Source organism: Euprymna scolopes, chromosome 44, assembly GCF_053919585.1.
Source record: "Euprymna scolopes isolate OS-2025 chromosome 44, ASM5391958v1, whole genome shotgun sequence".
In the NCBI taxonomy this organism is placed as follows: Eukaryota; Metazoa; Mollusca; class Cephalopoda; order Sepiida; family Sepiolidae; genus Euprymna; species Euprymna scolopes.
The window spans coordinates 23,013,437-23,034,121 of record NC_136525.1 but is presented as its reverse complement, the minus strand read 5'-3'; the positions used below and the strand labels follow the sequence as shown (position 1 = coordinate 23,034,121).

At 34.9% G+C, this 20,685-nt stretch overlaps 1 protein-coding gene across 2 annotated transcripts in view; it reads right to left on the bottom strand.

Annotated features, from left to right (window-relative positions):
- Window positions 1–20,685, bottom strand: part of LOC145268739 (uncharacterized) — a 129,273-nt gene that overhangs the window by 39,609 nt on the left and 68,979 nt on the right. For both annotated transcript variants that reach the window (XM_080124324.1, XM_080124325.1), the window contains exons 16-18: window positions 16,460–20,257; window positions 11,227–13,268; window positions 6,073–6,154 (exon numbers count right to left, since the gene is read on the bottom strand). In XM_080124324.1, coding sequence (XP_079980450.1) covers window positions 6,073–6,154; window positions 11,227–13,268; window positions 16,460–20,257 — 5,922 coding nt within the window. The remainder of the gene's footprint in view (window positions 1–6,072; window positions 6,155–11,226; window positions 13,269–16,459; window positions 20,258–20,685) is intronic.

Below are 20,685 nucleotides of genomic sequence, written 5' to 3'. Positions count from 1 at the left end.
TAATCAAGGCCCAGAGGCCATTCGAGGATAAGGGTTGAAAAGTGCACAGTAGTCAATGGGACAATATAGTAATCGTTAGTAATGGAAATTCGGGAAATTTGTTATATACCGATTTTTTTGTTACACAGGCATTACCACATATCAAGGCCCAGAGGCCACTCGAGGATAAGGGTTGAAAAGTGCACAGTAGTCAATTGGACAATATAGTAATTGTTAATAATGGAAATTCGGTAAATTTGTTATATACATATATTTTGTTACATAGGCATTACCACTTATCCTCGAGTGACCTCTGGGCCTTGATAAGTGGTAATGCCTATGTAACAAAATATATATATATATATATATATAATAAATTTACCGAATTTCCATTACTGACGATTACTATATTACCATATTAGATTAATATACAATTATCGTTATAATATGTAAGTGACCTCCTTTGAGTGTAGCTTCATATCTATACTAGCAAAATACCATTCATTTAGATTAATATATAATCATTGTTATAATATGCAAGTGACCTCCCTTGGATGTAGCTTTATTGTCGAATATCATTAGGTTGATATACAATCATTGTTATAATATGCAAGTGACCTCTCTTAAATGCAGCTTTGTTGTCGAATACCATTAGAATAATATACAATCATTGTTATAGTATGCAAGTTACCTCCCTTGGATGTAGCTTCATTGCCGAATGCCTTTAGAATAATATACAATCATTGTTATAATATGCGAGTGACCTCCCTTGGGTGTAGCTTCGTTGTCTAATACCATTAGATTAATATACAATCATGTTTATAACATGCGAGTGACCTCCCTTTGGTGGAAATTCATTGTCGACTACCATCAGATTACGCAAGTGGCCTCACTTGGCTGTAGTTTCATTTTCAAATACAATTAGATTAATATACAATCATTGTTATAATATGCAAGTGGCCTCCCTTGGATGTAGCCTCATTGTCGAATACCATAGGATATGGCTTCATAGCTGGATATTTGTACTAGCATAATACCCAGCGTTGCCGGGGATTGTATAAGAAATGTGGATATATGTACTAGCAAAATACACGACATTGCCTGAAATTAGATGACATGGGTGGGATGTTTCCTAGGAGAATTCCTGGGATCGGATCGGATCAGATGGGTGGATATTTGTGCTAACAATACCCCATATAGGAAGATGGTGTGATTATGTCGTAAAATCATGAAAAATTATTGTCCAGCCCAGATATAGTCTTAAAGTTAATATTTTATTAAGAGGGGGTCGATTATGCGTGTTAAATCATCGAAAATGATTGTCGAAATTAGTAACATATCCAAGAATTATGAAAAATGATAGAATGTGAGTTATTTGATTGGTGTGTTTATCATGAAATAACCAGTATCAATATCTCAAAGTTTTTATTTTAGCAAGAGAAGGGGGGATTATGTGGGTTAAATCATGAAAACGAATAGAGAAATATACAATTATTGTCATAATATGTGAGTGACCTCCCTTGGGTTTAGCTTCATTGTCGAATTCCATTAGATTAATATACAATTGTTGTTATAATATGTGACCTCCCTTGGGTGTAGCTTCATTGTCGAATACCATTAGAATTATATACAATCATTGTTATAATATTGAAGTGATGTCCCTTTTATGTAGCTTCATTGTCAAATACCAATAGAATAATATACAATCATTGTTATAATATGCAAGTGATCTCCCTTGGATGTAGCTTCATTGTCGAATATCATTACATAAATATACACTCATTGTTATAATATGCGAGTGAGCTCCCCTGAATGTTACTTCATGATGGGGCGATTATGTCGTAAAATCATGAAAAATTATTGTGCAAATAAGTTACATATCCAAGAATTATGGAAAATGATGAACTGTGAGTTATTTGATTGGTGTGTTTGTAATGAAATAAACAACCCAGATATTGTCTGAAAGTTAGTATTTTAGTAATGAAAAAAAAAACCCAGCCAGACAATGTCTCCAAGTTATTATTTTAGTAAGGGGAAGGGGATTATGTGGGTTAAATCATGGAAAAAAAAAAATGATTGTCGAAATTAGCAACATATCCAAGAAATATGAAAAGCAATTTAATGTAAGCTATATGTCTTTATAATGAAATAAACAGCCCATATATAGTAAGAAAGTTATTATTTTAATAAAATGGGGGTTAATTAAGTGGGTTACATGATAAAAAATGATCGTAAAAATTAGTAACATATCCAAGAATTATTAAAAATGAGTAAATTTGAGTTATTTGTTTGGTGTGTTCTTAATAAAATAGAAAGCCAAGATGATGCATTAAAGTTATAATTTTAGTAAGAATAATTAGTGTTAAATGAAGAAAAATGATTATCGAAATTAGTAAAATATCCAAGAATTATGAAAAATGATCACATGTGAGTAATTTTATTAGTATGTTTGTAATTAAATAGACAGCCCAGACAATTTCTCAAATGTATTATTTTAGTAAGAGGTGGGCGATAATGTTGGGAAACTCATGAAACATGATTGTCGAAATAAATAACATATCCAAGAATTATGAAAAGTTATGAAATGTAAGTTATTTCTGTTTTTATAATGAAATAAACAGCCGAGAAAAAGCCTCAGGGTTATTTATTTAAAAGGACACGGTAAATTATGTGGGGTTAATCATGAAAAATGACTATTGAAATTAGTAACATATCCAAAAATGATGAAATGTGAGTTATTTGATTGGTGTGTTTGTAATAAAATAACTAGCCAGATAATATCTCTAAGTTATTATTTTAGTAAGAGGGAAAGGGATTATGTGGGTTAAATCATGAAAAATGTTAAATAAAATAAAACGATTGTCAAAATTTGTAACATATCTAAGAATTATGAAAAATGATAAAATATGAGTTATTTGATTGGTGTGTTTATATAATGAAATAAACAGCCCAGATATTGTCTGAAAGTTTTTATTTTAGTAAGAGGGGGTCGATTATGCGGGTTAAATCTTAAACAATGATTGTCGAAATTAGTAACATATCATAGAATAATGAAAAATGATTAAATGTGAGTTATTTGATTGGTGTGTTCGTAATGAAATAGACAGGTTAGAAGATGTATCAAAGTTGTTATTTTTGTAAGAGGAACGGGATCATGTCGGTTAATGAGGGGGCGATTATTTGGGTTACTTTATCTCTATATAAATAAAATGAACTCATTTTTTCCCCGTCTGATTTTGACATTAATAGGATTAAAAATCAAGATATTTCATGCAAATATAATATGCACAAACGGCAGAACAATATCTGAGGTGTGTTATAGGCTTATTATTTCTCAAATTCCTCGATAATCTTAGATTTCTATACTTTTTCTGCTGAGAAGTCACGGCCAAAATCGGTTAAGATCAATGGAAGTGGTAAAATATTTTCTCTCTAATAAATTCCTCCTCCCCCTGCCACCACTTAACACCGTTTGGGGATCGTTCACAAGGAACAGTTGAGAAGAGAACACCGGTTTGGCTTCGTAGTTCTTTCATGTGAAGTTATTTAAAATCACTAAACTAAGCTGCAGTGCTCTGTGGCGTAGTGGTTAGCGTGCTGGACAATTCACATTATATTTTCACGTTCACGCCGACCTACCGTAGTCGTTTTTTTTTTTTTTTTTTTTTCCTAAAAAAACTGGAATGGACTTTTCTTGGTGGCCGAATTGTTAACGTTGCAGATGTTTTTGTTTTTTTTCACACTTTATTTTCCTACTTTTACTCATGACTCCGGGTTTGATCCTTCCTACTTACCTACCATAACATTTTTTAACCCCCCCCCCCCGTCCCGGAAACAAACACTCGGGCAACGCCGGGTACCCCCGCTAGTTAATAATAATTCTCGAAATTAGTAACATATCCAAGAATAATGAAAACTGGTAAAATGTGAGTAAATTGATATGTGTGTTTGTAATGAAAAAAAAACAGCCATACAATGTCTGAAAGTTATTATTTTAGTAATAGGAAGTGGCGATAATGTGGATTAACTCTTGAAAAATTGTTGAAATTAGTAACACATCCAAGAATTATGAAAAATGAAGTTTTAGTTATTTGATTGGTGTGTTTATAATGAAATAAACAGCCCAGTCAATGTAGCAAATTTATGATTTTAATAAGAATTGGGCGATTATATGTGCGCACTCATTAAATTTGATTGTCGAAATTCATAACATATCCAAGAATTATGAAAAATAATGAAATGTGAGGTATTTTATTGATGTGTTTGTAATGAAATAAACAGCTTAGAAGTGTCTCAAAGGTATTATTTTAGTAAGAGGAGATGAAAATGACGGTTGAAATTAGCAACATATCCAAAAATTATGAAAAATGATGAAATGTGAGTTATTTGATTGGTATGTTCATAATGAAGTAGATATACCAGACAATTTATGAAAGTTATTATTTTAGCAAGAGGTGGCGATTATTTGGGTTACTTCATTAAAAATAATCGTCGAAATTAGTAACATATCAAAGAATTATGAAAAATGATATAATGTGAGTTACTTTGTTGGTGGGTTTGTAATAAAATAACCAGCCATACAATGTCTAAAAGTTATTATTATAGTGATAGAAGGGGGCGATAACGTGGATTTACTCATGAAAAATGATAGCAGAAATTAGTAACATACCATAGCCTATGTATCAATGTTTTTATTTTAGTAAGAGTGGAAGCAATAATGTAAGTTAAATCATGTGACATGCTTGTGTAAATTAGTAACATATCAAAAAATTATGAAAAATGATTAAATGTGAGTTATTTGGATGATGTATTTGTAATGGAAAACCAGCCCAGACAATGTCTTAAAGTTATTATTTTAGACAGGTGAGCGATAATGTCGGTTAAATTGTGGAAATGTGTAACAATCCAAGAATTATGGGATTTAACGAGATACGTCAACATATATACTTACAGATTACCAGGAGTCACCCTGGATTCAATGAGATACATGCAAATGTATGCAAGCAGAATACATGGTCACCTCGGATGTAATGAGATAGATGCAAATATATACTAGCAGAATACTTGGCGCTGCCTTGGATTGAATTAGATTGATTGAAATATATACTAACAGAATACCTTGCGTCGCCCAGGATTTCATGAGATTGATTGAGATATATACTAGCAAAACACTCAGCATTGCCCGGGATTGAATGAATTAGGTGAAAATATATATTAGCAAAATACCTGACATCGCTTGGGATTTGATGAGATAAATGTGTTGCATATTACCTGTCCTTGCATATACATGCTGTAAATTACCTACCCTAGGTAAGATACAATTATTTCATATGTGTAATACCCGTCTTATGTAGGTAAAATATTCTTTTGCTCAAAATAGCAAATGATACATAAACATACAAAATTCCTCTCTCATAAGAATAATCAATTTTTTCATTATGTGTACGGTCCCGAGCAACGCCGGGTAGCACCGCTAGTATAAAAAGAAAAGGACTAGTTGTTGAAACTATAAAAGAAAAGGACAAGATATTCTAGTAAAAAATATAAATTTATAACTTAAACTATTGCAGCATTCAAATTTTTTTTTTTTTTAATTCAATTTAACATTATATAATTAATTCTTAATGCTGCAATATTTTAAGTTGTAAATTTATATTTTTTACTAAAATATCTTGTCCTTTTCATTTCCAGTTTTAACAACTAGTCCTTTTATTTTTCTATGTTTAAGCTTAACCATATTACTTTTCATACTTGCATTTCTCTATTGTAATTATATATATATATTATAGGTTTTCATATAGATAACACAACATTTCTTACAATAGAGAACACGCAAGACATGTATATAGATAAATAGATAGATGAATCCTCATGAGGATGAAACGTGAAAAATTCTTTGTAGCTTAATTGCCATATATATTTTTGAAACATTAAATATATTTATTATTGTACTGTTTATGATATGGAGAGGTCCACATCCTCCCTTTCCCAGATCAAGGAGTAATGCAACAATATCAGTTTGCTTTTTTTTTTTTAAATTTAAAAATATTTGTTCATAGACATCAGTTACAACTTAATGGTGACTGAACTTACCCAGAGAAGAAGTTTCATTCTGAACCACGACTGAATGCGCACAGCAGCTTCGTATCGCTTTGTAATCATTTCGCGAAGATGTCTGAAAGAGATGACAAAAAATAGATTAAAAAAACATTGTGTAAACAAAACCTGTGAAGTAGTAATGTTACATAATGAAAGCTCTGTTCAAATTAAGAAAATGATTGACAGATCAGGGTTCACAAGTGTGACCTCAGCAGGTAAATGGAAGTTAAGAATATGTGATTTCCAGAAAACTGATTTCTGGTCTTTTTCTAGATGGAACAAAGCAGTACAAAAAAAATCTGCTTGTCCTCAACAAACACCTGTTAAAGTGGAGTGGGCTTATGAGAGTTAGCATAACATGGTGACCCAAGCTTCTATCTCCCTCTATAACACAATGTTCCATCTTTTAGTGTATATGATCTTGATCTCTGCAATTTGTCACTGTCTAAAACTAATAAAACCCTCATAGAAAAAAAAACTCATATGGTTGAATTTATGACACTGACAAGTGCCAGCCATGATGTGTATAAACGGATTACATAGTCCCTCGGAGATGAGACCTCACAATAGGAGTAGTAGTTTTTCACTTTTTTTTTTCAGCTTAAAATCTCGATTTATTTGGAAAAATAAAAAAATGAAATAAAACGTTAAACAATCGGATTATTTGGATTAATTGGACTACTGTTCTTGAGTGATTTTTCACAACGTTTCGGTCAAGTAATCTTAAACCTTCTTCAGGTGTATCTTGTCGAACTCTGGAATGTTTCTGTTGAACTCAGGAACTTGGACAAAATTTCGAGCGGAACCCTTTATTTACTTTATGGGGGTAGCATGCTCTTTTTTCGTCAGCCATGACTGGAAGGACCCGTGGTGCAGTGGTTAGAGTACTTAAAAAAATTAACTGTAAAACGTGATATTCTCATAAAGGTTGAAGGTTCAATCCTCAGTGTGGGCCACCGAAAAATACAATTGCGAATTACTTAGGACCTCTATCCAAGCATGGCTCACGGAATAAGAGCAAGAAGTAAATGAAGGGTTCCGCTCGAAATTCCGTCTAAATTCCCAAGTTCGACAGAAACATTCCAGAGTTTGACAAGATACACCCGAAAAAGGTCGGAGGTTACATTGACTGAAACATTGTGCAAAATCACACTCAAGATGAGAACTGTAGTCTGATTAATCCAAATAATACGAATAACCAATCCTCAGCTCAAAAATTCAGAAACGTCATTAAACAATCGTGCTTGAATTGCGGTGTAAGGAAAGGATGGTAGGAAATTGCAGAAAAGAGGACACAGCAGGCTATAACCTGTCCAAATTCATCTTGAATTGTTGATGCATCTATTACCTCATTTGGAAGTCTCTTCCAAGGTTCAGGAATTCTGATTGAGAATGCAGCCTTCATCCACTTTAAATTGAAATTGGCAGTGAAATAGTTTCTTGTATTGTCCGCATAGACTTTTTTCAGGTGCAGAGTGAATAATAGTCCAAGGTATATTGTAATGTCCATTGAGGAGATTATAGGTGAACATGAGATTATGGCATAATCATCGGTGCTCAAGGAAGAAATGGTTAAGCTTTTTGAGTCAGCTTTCATAATACAGATCTGCAGACCCTGCACCATTCGAATAACCAGTGTTTGAATTCTCTCCAAATCCTGGATATCACATTAGATATGGCACAGAGACCTAGACACCATACTCTAACACTGGTATGATGAGGAAGACAAAGAGGGATAAATATTTCAGAGTGAGTTTGCAGAAAGAACATTGTATGAGAAATAGAATGCTCTTTGCTTTATAAGCACCTAAAAATTGAATACAGGCTGCTGACAAAGTGAAATGGAATAGATGGCCCAGCACATTCCTGTGATAGGACATTGGTCTGTTGTCAGTTATAATTCTGTACCCATTTATACACCTAAATAGCACCTAGTACTTAGGAAACAGTCACCAATCTTAACATGGTCAAGATCAACTTGGTTTAACTTCAGCGATTTGATGGGAACCGAGTTTCAATGGGATTTTAGTAGCGTGTTTAACTTATGACAGCTAGCAATGATTTATAGAACCAAGTTATAAATTAGGGAGTTGGGCTGAAGAGCATCTTATTAGGTAAATCCTAGTTTTTTTTTTTTTTTACTTTAAAATTATTAAATAAAAAAGTTTTATTATACAGCAATGCGAATAGCTAATAGCAAAAAAGCTGAAATAGAGACAACTTTCCCAACTTGGGGAGTCACGGTCACCTGTATGTGTATAGAGAAGGTAGTGCCAAAGCTTCGATGCAAGTCTTGTAACATGAAAAAAAAAATCTTTCTGTAGAGGAAGAAAATATTGTACTAAAAACACAAATTGATCAAGTAGTTTTATTTAAAAAAAAAATGAATAAATTAATTAAAATTCAAATGTTATAGTTAACTAGCGTGGGTGCCCGATGTTGCCCAGGTGTTTGGAGGTGTGTGTTGAGCAAAAAAAAAAAAAAAAAAGTGGTAGTAGGCAGGCAGGCAGACTCAAACCCATACAACAAAAGAGGCAAAGAATATGAAAAAAAAAATAAAATAAAAAAACACAACATCTTTGCTGTTGTGCCCATCACCAAACCGGAAGCGACATAGGTTTAAATTAAGGATAGACAACCGAAAAGAGGAAATGACTTTCGAAAATATCGGCAAAAACAGTGACCCCCGCCCTGTAGAAAAATGCCCAGTTGAGGGTGGATGGAGGAATTAATGTTTTTGGCCAATTTTTTTTATATTTGTCGTCCGAAGGGTCAAGCTTCAAAATGATACCAATCTCTTGAAAATCAGTTGCCCCTGTCGAAAGTTTTAAGCAGACATACAAACATACATTTAAACAGACAGGTGAAATTGATATTATAGATGACAATCTATATAGTCTTTATGCCATTTTGCAGAACAAGGGAGATAATTTCAAATAATTCAAACTTTTGCAAGATTTTAGAAAGCCATTCTTAACATGGGGGATGGCATTAGAAAAACTCATTCGCTTAAAAATGATTTTCTTTAAAAGAAAACTACTTGATCAATTTACATAAATATACAATTTTCCGTCATGGTACGTACATCATAATTTTTCTTTAGCTTTGTTTTTGGGGGATGGGTTGAGGGATTATGGACTAGAACCAAAACTAAACAACTTCCATCAGATTCAACTAAGTTAAAACGGGTTGACTGTACATGGTGGTGGTGGGGGGGGGGGGTCAAGAAGTCATTCTTTAAGGAAACAACTCTCACTATCAATCGTTGGCACTCTTAGCTTTCACAGCAAAATTAACATTTTTAGTTTTTAGAGAGAACTATCATAAGAGGAAAGAAAGGCAAGACAAGATAAGATGGAGAGAATAAAAGGAAGAAAGAAAAAGTAAAAGCAAGTAAGAAAAAGAAAGAGGGGGAAGGAGACAGGAAGTCATTCTTTGAGGAGCTCCTATCGTAAATGATATAAAGTCTTAGCCTTCACAGCAAAATTTTCATCATATATGGGACATTATAGTTACAGATCTTCTAGACAGTACAATAGTATAATTAAAAGAAGAAATAGTATAGAATCAGGTTCAGACAAATACCAAATTTCCCTTTGTAATACAAGAGAGTATAACTGCAGTTTAGTGGCCTGAAGATAATGTAATGAAAAATTGTATACAGGCGATAAATAAATGAGGAACCATTTCGACCTCAAAGCTATTTAGTATTAGCAAGCCGGTCGGCGTTGCCCAGTCATTATGACTGGGCAACGCCGATCGGCTATGCTTAAATATGATATTTTAATTCATGCAGATTTTGTATTTACTACAGAGACAATTCTCTATCGATTATTATATTGAACATAATATATGGTAGTGAGATTAAAACTAAGTATATATGACTTGGATGCCATCAGCTAGAATCAAAACCAAAACATACAACTTCCCACCCTCATTTCTTAGCCTCAGAGCCTCATCCATGCACATATATTTATTATATATATATATATATATATATATATTTATTATATATATATATATATATATATATATATTTATTATATATATATATATATATACATACACATACTATAATAATTATTAAATACCTACAGACACTAGTGTTTCATCCTTTCGGGAATCATCAGTACAGAGCGTCACGATTAACGCCAGTCGAGATATTCGAACCCCGGCAACAGAAGTCATATCTGGCTTCATTAGCAAGGGCCCGAACCATTCAGATACCGTCAACTGTAAGAGATACGGTTTAATTTAAACATTTATTCTTATTAAATGCTTTTAACGTCAGTCAGAATGATCTAATCATTATATGACGATCTATGCATACGAGCTAAGTTGACCGACTATTACAACTGAAAGTGCTCAAAAATATATATATATTTTTAAAATGTAATTATCCACTTATATCCACACATATATTTTTGCATATTTTGGCAGCAAGTCATTATTCAAGCACATCTGATTGAACACGACAGTTTTTTTTTTTTCAATTTTGCTGGATAACTTTTCAATTCGCCAAGCGCTCTTTTTTTTTTTTTTTTTTTTTTTTTCGCCTGGCATGTTGTAGATTATGGTGCTCAGTAGTTGCTTGTTCGGACATCTGATCGTCGTCAGGAGCAATCGTTGTTTTTGTCATTTTCTTTACTCCTGCACCCAACTTTATAACCAGTATATAAAAAAATAGAACTAACTATAAATACACCAAGCCTCAATAAAGACAATGACAACAACAATCGTTCCGATGATTGAAAGCGCTTGAGGAGAATATGGCAGAACAATAACTACTGAGCACCATAATATACAACATGCCAGCCTAAATAAAAAAGACTGCTCGGTGAATTGAAAATTTATTCAACAAAATCAGAAAAAGGAACTCTATCATGTTCAATCAAACGTGCTTGAATAAATATATGTGTATGTAAATTATCCCATCATCCTTTTTGAAAAGATGGAATCGCATGACCATTGGAGACAAGATTAAAATCAAGTCCAGAGTTTTATAATTACTTCATATTATTAACATATTTATGTACACATGCTAAAATGATTTAAAAAGACTTATGGGTGGGTGGGGGTAAAGGTAGACACCAGTTCACATTTTTAATGTTCGATTTTTTAAAGTGGTTTAAGCATGATTGTACTTACCGTCGAGCCAGGTGACGTCTGTAGTTTCTTTGGATCATAACCGCAGAACTTCTCGCGGCCAACCAACTGCGTCTGGCAATCCACATACGAACAACAGACTGGACAGCGATGACTTGTTTCCTTTTGTCCAAGTAGACCTTTCTTTGCAGATGAGCCCGGAACGCAGACTGTATCCGAATGGTAGCTACTTTCTTTGACCGATAAAGGGTCATTTCGTTGGACATCAATTTCACCGAACGATACCATTGCTGGATAACGATAGCACTATGCTTTTTAGCTAAATATTCACTGTGTGCAATTCTCATTGCTAAAACACCTCTACGTCTGCGCTGGAGCGACACAACGCAACGCTTCTTCAGCAGAAATCGTCGTCTCTCCTGGTAAGCCTTTACGTTCGACTGGATTACCAATGTTGCCGCTCTGAGGATCACAAAATTTCTACGAGCTTTTCTGGTATTCATTGTGTTCCTATACCACTGCTGGATGGTGATAGCCGAATTCCGGCGACAAAGATAGGATTTACGTAATTGATACATACGGAACAAACTCTGGATTTTTAAAGCGTTTTCCCGTTTCAATAAGTAGGATTTCCGGTCTCGCTGCCCACGGAAAATGGCTTGGATTTGAATGGCAGCATTCTTTAGAGACTTGTATCGACATGCTTCTTTTTTCATTAGCAAAGAAGCCCGGAACCATTTTTGTAAAATAAGAATGGAATTCTTTTGACACAAGAATTCTTTGCGAATTTTCCTTTGCCGAACAAGGGACTGAATTTTGATGATGGCCATTCTTGTATTTTGAAAGTCGTTTTTAGCTTTCCGCATGGTAGTAATGGCTCGATACCATCTCTGTATCGTTTTCGTTGCCGCTCTCTTTGCTAGATATTCCGTTCTTGCAGTTCGCATAAGCAGGAGGCATCTGCGCCTTCGTTGCAATAAGATGAGACATCGTTTCTCATTCAAGAATCGTTTTCTAGTCAGGTGTGAACGAATGGCAGACTGTATAACTAAAGTTGCCGTTTTGAGTTCCTGATAATGTTGACGAGCTTCCTTAGTCTTTTTAGCACAGCGGTACCATTGCTGGATAGTGATGGCAGAATTCTTGTAAGTTATGTAATGCTTACGATTGATGAACATCCGGAACGTTTTTTGGATCAGTGAAGCACTCTTCTTTTCCAAGAGAAACATTTTCCGTTGGCTATAGCTTCTGAACATAGCCTGGATCCGGATAGTAGCTTCCCTTAAACAGGCATAATTCATTCTTTCTGCTTTCATCAACCGAATAGATCGGTACCATATTTGGATAGTAATGGCCGCTTTCTTTTTTTCTAAAAACTTCTGCTGACAAATCCACATTCGTATGAAAGACTGGAGCTTCACAACAGCATTTCTCGTCCTCTCAAAGTTCTCTTTCACTAACCTCATCTTTGCAATTGACCGATACCATTTTTGTATGGCTTTTACGGCAGCCACCTTAGCAAGATATTCACTTCTGATTTTTCTCATTGTCACAAGAGCTCTTCGTCTTTGCTGCAGTGCAATGACACATTTCTTTTGCGTTTGGAGAGCCAGAGCTGCTTTCTTTTCCAAAAACCTCCGCCGACAAATCCACATTCGTACCAAGGATTGTACCTTCAAAGTGGCAGTTCTTGTTCTCTCAAAGTCCTCCCTCACGGACCTCATTTCTGTGATTGATCGATACCATCTTTGTATAGCTTTTACAGCAGCCATCTTACCAAGATATTCACTCCTGGTTTTCCTCATTGCCACAAGAGCCCTGCGTCTTTGCTGCAGAGAGACAACACATTTCCTCCGTCGCAAAAACCTCTTCCGTTCTTGTGAGCTCCTAACAGAGGCCTGAATTACTATTGTTGCTGCTTTGAGACTTCTATAATATTCAAAGGATTTCCTCATTTCTTTTGTGCGTCGGTACCAATGTTGGATGGCAATAGCAGAATTTCTGAGCTGGAGAAATTCTTGCCTTGCTTTATAACTACGGAATGCATTTTGAATAATCTCCGCTGATTTATCGGCCATGTCAATCTGGAAAATAAAAACAGGTTTAAATGACAATAGAAAAAAAAAAAATAGAGGAATCATTTTAAAGAAATAAAATATTTTTTACATAAAAGCAAAGAAATAGTAAATACATTGCAACTAATGATGGGAAGATGCCAACATTCCCCCCCCCCCCCGGATATCGATACAATTTAGATTCCGCACTAAATTCCCGATTCTGAATCTCAAAATAATTCTAAAATGGTTATTTTGCCCCTATTACGATAAACACACGTTAAATGTGCATTTTCTCAAACGTAAAAAACACGTAAAGGAGTGATCTATAGATTTTAGCTTTACTGGAAATTTAAAATCAATAAATATTGATTATTTTGTGATTATGAACAGCAGTGGAAAATTTTGTTTTAAACAAAATCAAATAATTACAGGAATCGTTTTTGGCATTGAAAAATACATATTTTTCTGATTCCGATACCCCCCAAACAGTTTATTTTTCCGATACCCGATTCTGATTAATCATCTTAACACTAATTGCAACCCATGTAATTTTATTGAAAAAAAAAAACAAAAAAAACATACAGTTCAAAAATCATATCTTTTTAAATAGGACACGCGAAACATTTTAGCCTTAAATTCAATTTAGTATTATGTATGAAATAGGATACAACATTTTAAATTACTTGCATACATTTCTTACAAGCAAAATACTAATGGAGGTTTGGTAAATTACTAAGACAAAGCAAAAAAGAATTAAAATCTTTAGCAAGTTGTTGAATCTAAAAATATTTTATTCAAAACAAAATAATCAAAGTCTTTAAAAACAAACGTATAAAATTTTGGACAACACTTTTGTTTTCTTTTTGAGATGGGGAGTAGTTCTTCCAAAATTAATTAAAGTTCCATAACACCAACTGATTTTAAATCTAGCCCAGACATGCCAGCAACTTGGTTTATTGAAGTTTGTATAGCAAGAGGAGGAGGAGGATTGTGAAATGAATAAGTAGACATTTCTCTACGGTTATTGCTACACAATCATTCCGGTCTGTTTTTCTTTTTCCCCCCAGTTTTCTGCATTATTGTCGACTTTTATAAACTTTCATCTATAATATAAAAAAAGTGAAAATATTTGTGTGTGCGCGTGCGCATTTTCGTGTATGTCCAACCCAGGACACCCGGCCAATGATTTTTCTTTTCATTTACCTGAAAACACACACATCTACAAACACTCCCCGCTAGTCTATAATATAAATCTCAATCATTGGTTTATGTGAATGTATGTATGTATGTATGTATGTATGTTTGTCAAAAACTTTCGACAGACGCAACGGATCCTAACAAGATCGGTATCGTTTTGAAGCTCGACGTCTCAGACAACAAATATCGAAAAATTGGCCAAAAATGTTAATTTCTTCACTCTCAACTAGCCAGTTTTCTACAAGGAGAGGGTTGGTTTTTGCGTTGTAATTTTCACAAATCATCGTCGTATCGGTTGGATTGACTACGTTTAATTTCAATGTTCGGAACTTCCGGTCAAGTGACGGAGATATCGGTTAAGACGTCCCTTTTTTTTTTTAAACCTTTTTTCTCCTTTATGTTACAAGTTTGAGCCTGCCTGCCTACTACCACTTTTTTTTTTTTTTAACACCATTGCATATTGTTGTTTTGATCCCCCACCACTACTACTTTTTTTTATTTTTTTTTTTTTATTATTCAACACCCCACCCTCAAGGTTCCTCACCTACACAGACCCGGGCAACGCCAGGCACGCCCGCTAGTATATCTATAAATATAAAAGCGAAAATGTATGTATGTATGTGTGTTCGCTTTTTCTGTGTGTCTACAAAAGGCATTTTTCAGAGAAGCGGTCGCTCACTTCACAACTTTTTAGATCACAAAAATCGTAATATCTCACAGTTAACAATGAAGCTCGCCTGTCTACTTAATTTGCTCGATTTCGGGAAGATAAAATATTCAACATTTGTCGCTCGCCGCATGTGGGTTAGTCTTTTTCCTATAACATCTTGGGGGGGGGGGGGGGAAAAAGCATTCCCGCGGTAAATGAAATACTATCCCGCAGTCAAACGACCTCATTAACTCATTAAAACGGGCACCTACCGAATGCAAGTAATTAAGTAAATTCAAACGTGTTTCCGTTAGTATCTCGCGGTGGGTCAATTGTTAATGTCGCACGTTTTTTTTTTTTCACACTTTAATTTACAACTTTGCCTCAACGGTTCAGGTTCGACCCTCATATTTACTTTTTCTTTTTTTTTACCCCCCTCCCCCACACACTCCTCCAAACACCCGGGCAACGCCGGGTATGCCCGCTAGTAAATATATAAAAATGTTTTAAATTCTTTAGTCTTCTCAACATACCGAAATCAATTTTTTTTTAGCTTCATGTTACCCTTTCTCCATTCAAACTTTTTATATCGATCAACTTACCGTGCCTCAATTACAAATTAATTTTAATGCTAATACAAAAAAAATCTGTTTTGAGAGACAATGGATAGCCCCTGTAAGAGTGCCTTCATGTGCAATTGTGAAGCAAAGATTGCGCAATTTCCAACCACACCTTCCCGAGGTTGGCACTGCTTGATTCCAATTGCAAGGAAGTCCAGGATGATTGGGAACAATGCAGAGATAAGCAGAGAACACCTACAGCACCTGGTATTCCCAAGTCACCTATTTTAGTATTAACCAGGCTAAACGTCGCTTAACTGATTATCTAGCAAGAATGGGTGTCAACGTGATTATGCCGTACATATGTCAATGTGTTATGGATAATCTTTTAAGATTTTTTTTTTTTTTTTTTTAAGTCTTTCTAATAAAATTACATGGGTCAGTATCTTGTGAAAGAGAGTGGGAAGAGGGGGCGAGCAAGAGGGAAAGGGGGAGCTGGAGTGAGAGGGAGACAGGATTAGTTAATTATTTTTTATTTTTTAAGTAAAACTTTTTTAAGATTTAAGCATTTGTACCATCTTTTTTTTTCGGGGGGGGGTCATTTTTGCCTCAGTTAGTTATTTTGGCTTTTGCAGTAAAGATTTTACAGTAAAGATTTTGCAGTAAAGATTTACCTTGCATTTGATAACAGTAGGGAATAAGTTAATCTTTATTTGCATGTGTTTTAAATGTTGTTAAAAATAAATCACTCCGCACCACGGCAATGCCAAGTAGTCTTGCTATTAGTATATAAATCTGAAAAATCCACTCACCTCTTGTCCCTCAGAAGAATCCAGACTGTCTTTATCCACAATCATTTCTCTTTGGCGAGAACAAGACATCTTTAATACAAATTCTTCACTCCATTCTTCATCTTCCTTCACATCTGATCGCTGCAGTTGGCCATTCGATAAGATGGCCTTGTCACGATTATTTTCGCCATCAACATCGGTGAGACTATTCTGCAACGAATTAGTTGGATCTGATATATCAAGACCGTTTCCAAGATTGCTGCAATCTCCAGAACTTTGAAGCATGGCAGACATGGAATTATTATGTAATGACATATCTTCTACATTTTTATTTTGCTGAGAAAAAATTATAGAATCGTTCTCGACTTCAGCTTCATCAAGAGTCATCTCTTTTTGGGACATTTTCAATATAGATTCTTTAGTAAATTCCTCATTTTCATCCTCAAGTTCTGACCGATGTAACTGGCTATTGGATAATTTCTTTTCATCAGTATCAGTGACGCCATCTTGCAATGGAGTGACGGAGCAAGATACATCAATACCATTTCCATCATGGTAATCATCTTCAAGATTCTGATGCCTTTCAGATGCAGAATCACTGTCCGAGGACATCTTTAATACAAATTCTTCAGTGGATTCTTCAGGTTCCTGAGCATCCGATTGCTGAAGCTGGCTATCAGACAAGACTGTCTTGTTAGAATTATTCATGCCATCAGAACCAGGGAAACTTTCTTGCAAAGAATTGGCTGGATAAGATACGTCCAAACCATTTCGAAGATTGCTACAATCTCCAGAACTCTGGAACATAGCAGATGTGGAATCATTATCCAATGATATATTGTCTACATTTTTATTTTGCTGAGAAAAGCTTATAGATGTGTTCTCTACTTCAGCTTCATCATCGTCAGTTATTTCTCTTTGGCGAGAACTAGACATTTTCAATGCAAATTCTTCAGTTGATCCTTCAGTTTCGTCCTCTAAAACTGATTGCCGCAACTGACTATCAGACACAATGACCTTTTCACTATTCTCTTCATCAGTACAGTTAAAACCATCTTCCAATGAATCGATCGGACAAGATATATCTAAGCTATTTCTAACGCCGCCACCATATTCAGAATTCTGATCCATTATGATTGTTGAGCCTCCATTACTGACAGATTTGTCATTCTCGGCAGTTTCTTGCAGTCGAGAAAAACTCACAGACTCATTCTCAACTTGTCCTTCTCTGTCAACAATCATTTCTTTTTGCCGAGAATGAGACATCTTCAATACAAATTCTTCAGTCCATTCTTCATCTTCCGTAACTGACCGATGCAACTGGCTGTCAGATAAGATTGCTTTATCATAATTATCCTCTCCATCGATACCAGTGAAACTATTTTGCAACGATTTGATTGGGCAGGATATATCAAGGCTATTTCTAGCATGGTGGTCATCTTCAGGATTGTAATACATTTCAGACATTGAATTCTTATTCAAGGAGTCATCATTCTCTATGTTTTCATCCAGCTGAGAGAAAGTTTCAGACATGTTCTCAGCTTGTTCTTCCTTATCAACAATCATTTCTTTTTGGCCAGCACTGGACATCTTTAATACAAATTCTTCACTCAATTCCTCATTTTCATCCATAATGGACTGTTGCAGTTGCTTATTGGAAAGCATAACATTAGTTTGATTACTCTCTCCATCAACACTAGTGTAACTTTCTTGCAACGAACTGGCTAGACAAGGTACATCGAGGCCGATACTAACATGGCCACCAGCTTCAGGATCCTGATGCATTGCAAATGTGGAATCACTGTCTTTGGACGTATCATCCTCTCTGGGTTTATCCATCGGACAAATACTTGGAGATTTGCTTTGAGATTGGTTTTCATTATCAGCAATCATTTCTTTTTGATGAAGATTGGACATCTTGGATACAAATTCTTCACTCAATTCCTCATTTTCATCCGAAACACTCTGCGGCAGCTGGCTAATAGAAAGCACGGCTTTATCACAATTACTCTCACCATCAACGTTAGTGAAACTTTCTTGCAACAGATTGGCTGGACAAGATACCTCGATGCTGGATCTAACATGGTCATCAGACTCATTCTCAACTGGTCCTTCATTATCAACAATCATTTCTCTTTGGCGAGAACGAGACATCTTCAATACAAATTCTTCAGTCCATTCTTTTCCTTCATCCTCTAAAACTGACAGATGCTGATCAGATACAACTGCTTTTTCATAGTTATTCTCTCCATCATTTCTGGTAAAACTATCTTGCAATGATTTGACCGGGCAAGATACATCTAAGCTGTTACTAACATGGCTGTCATTTGCAGAACTTTGAGTCATTATAGGTGTTGATCCATGAGATAATTTGTCAGCTTCCCCAGTTTTGTTCAACCGAGAGAAGCTTACTGAATCATTCTGAACTTGGCATACATAGGAATCATTAAAGAGGTCTTCATTTTCATCATTGGACTCCAATTCGGTAATTCTGTTATCTTCCTGATTAGAAGACGAGTCATTCTTGGGCGATTGGGATTCATTAGCAATCTCATTTTGTTGTGAATGATCATCCAACCTGGCAGTTATAGCAGACTCGTCAGAAATACAAACTAGAGACGGGTCAGAGAGTTTAGGTGTTTTCTCAAGCGTAAGTCGCAGAGTTTTCTCTTTGTTAGAAGCAGGTGAATATTCATCATTCAAACATTTTTCCGCATCTGGAAACCGTCCTTGTTCTCCAACATCATAAGATTCCACTTCTTGGATGTTTCTTCTTTGAGATTCCATCATCTGTTGCTGGTTCTGCTCCGATTCAGCATTTTCCGATTTCAAATTTTTAAACTCCTCTTCATTTTCATGAAGCACAGATTCCTCGATCGTAGAAAGCGCATTTAACAAGTCTGGTCTTGACATTCCGCTATCAAAAGTTTTATTTCCATGAAGGAGTTCAACTTTAGAGTTCAATAATGCCGTCTCATTTGAAAGGTTTACCTCTCTGTCAAAGGTTAAATTATGGCTACCCTGTTCACAACTAGATAGAGATAAGTTTTGTACAGCTCTCTCGGAATGGATTTCTTTCTCAAAGGTTTCATTTTGAATACGCGGACAGTCAACAACTGGAAGATCAGATTTCACTAAAAGAGTTTCGCTTTCAAATGTTTCATTTCCGCTGATCTTTTGACCATTGATATTCGGAAGATCTGATGGCAATAGAGAGTTTCGATCACTTCTGTCACTATTAAAGGTTTCGTTGCGCAGATCTGTGTCACTCTTTGGCAAACCGGCCTTTAAGACAAAACTTCCATCTTCAATATCTACCGTGTTATGCAATGGTACTGAAGATTCTGCATTTGTCATGCTACCAGAATCTCTTTTAGGAGCAGCATTATATGATTGGTCAGCCTGCAAAGAACTTTGGACACCATCTGAGAATTTCATATTTGTATTTGATGTTCGACTTTTTTGTCCAGCGTCAAGAGTCATGTCCTCCTTCAGAACCGGAAACTGTCCAAGCTGTTCCTGGTGGGAAACATTACTATAGCTTAGACAACCTGCAATTGAAGAACACTCCAAAATAGTGTCCAAAACTTTACCCTTTTTGGAACTGAGGGGAAGTGGGTCATTATCAATTGGTCGGATCGGGCTGTAGTCATTTATAGAATGTCCGAGATGAGCATCGCCTAAGTGGTCAGCGAATGCTATGATCGCATTTTTGATGCTTGTTGGAGTCTTGTTCTTCAAAGGAGAGCTTTGATCAGGAGTTTTTTCTTCTGTAACCATCTCATAATTGGGAATCGGTGTCTGGCTTTTACTCTTAAGCTAGAAAAAATTAAAAAACAAATAAATGGTTAGACTGAAATGTTTTAAAAACTTCAGGAATCAAAATCTTAAGAATATGAACAGATTCCCTAGCTTTTTTTTTTCTTTTTAATTTAATTCTATAAAACTCTCATAAAAAATAAAATATAAATAAAATATAAATAAAATAAAAATAAAATAAAAATAAAATAAAGTAAATAAAAAATGAATTCACAGAGCCTTCAAAAGCACACAGATTAAAATCAAAATGTTCTAAATAATATATCTAACTAACAAAGTAAAGTCAGTCAGATCTTCAACTTTTGTCATCAATACATTCCTTCCTACAAAATCAATATTTGATTCTGAATAGCCAGTTCTTATAGCATTTATAAATTATTAGTTTCTTAAATAAAAGTGGGATATTTAAAATTTCAGAAAACAGGAAC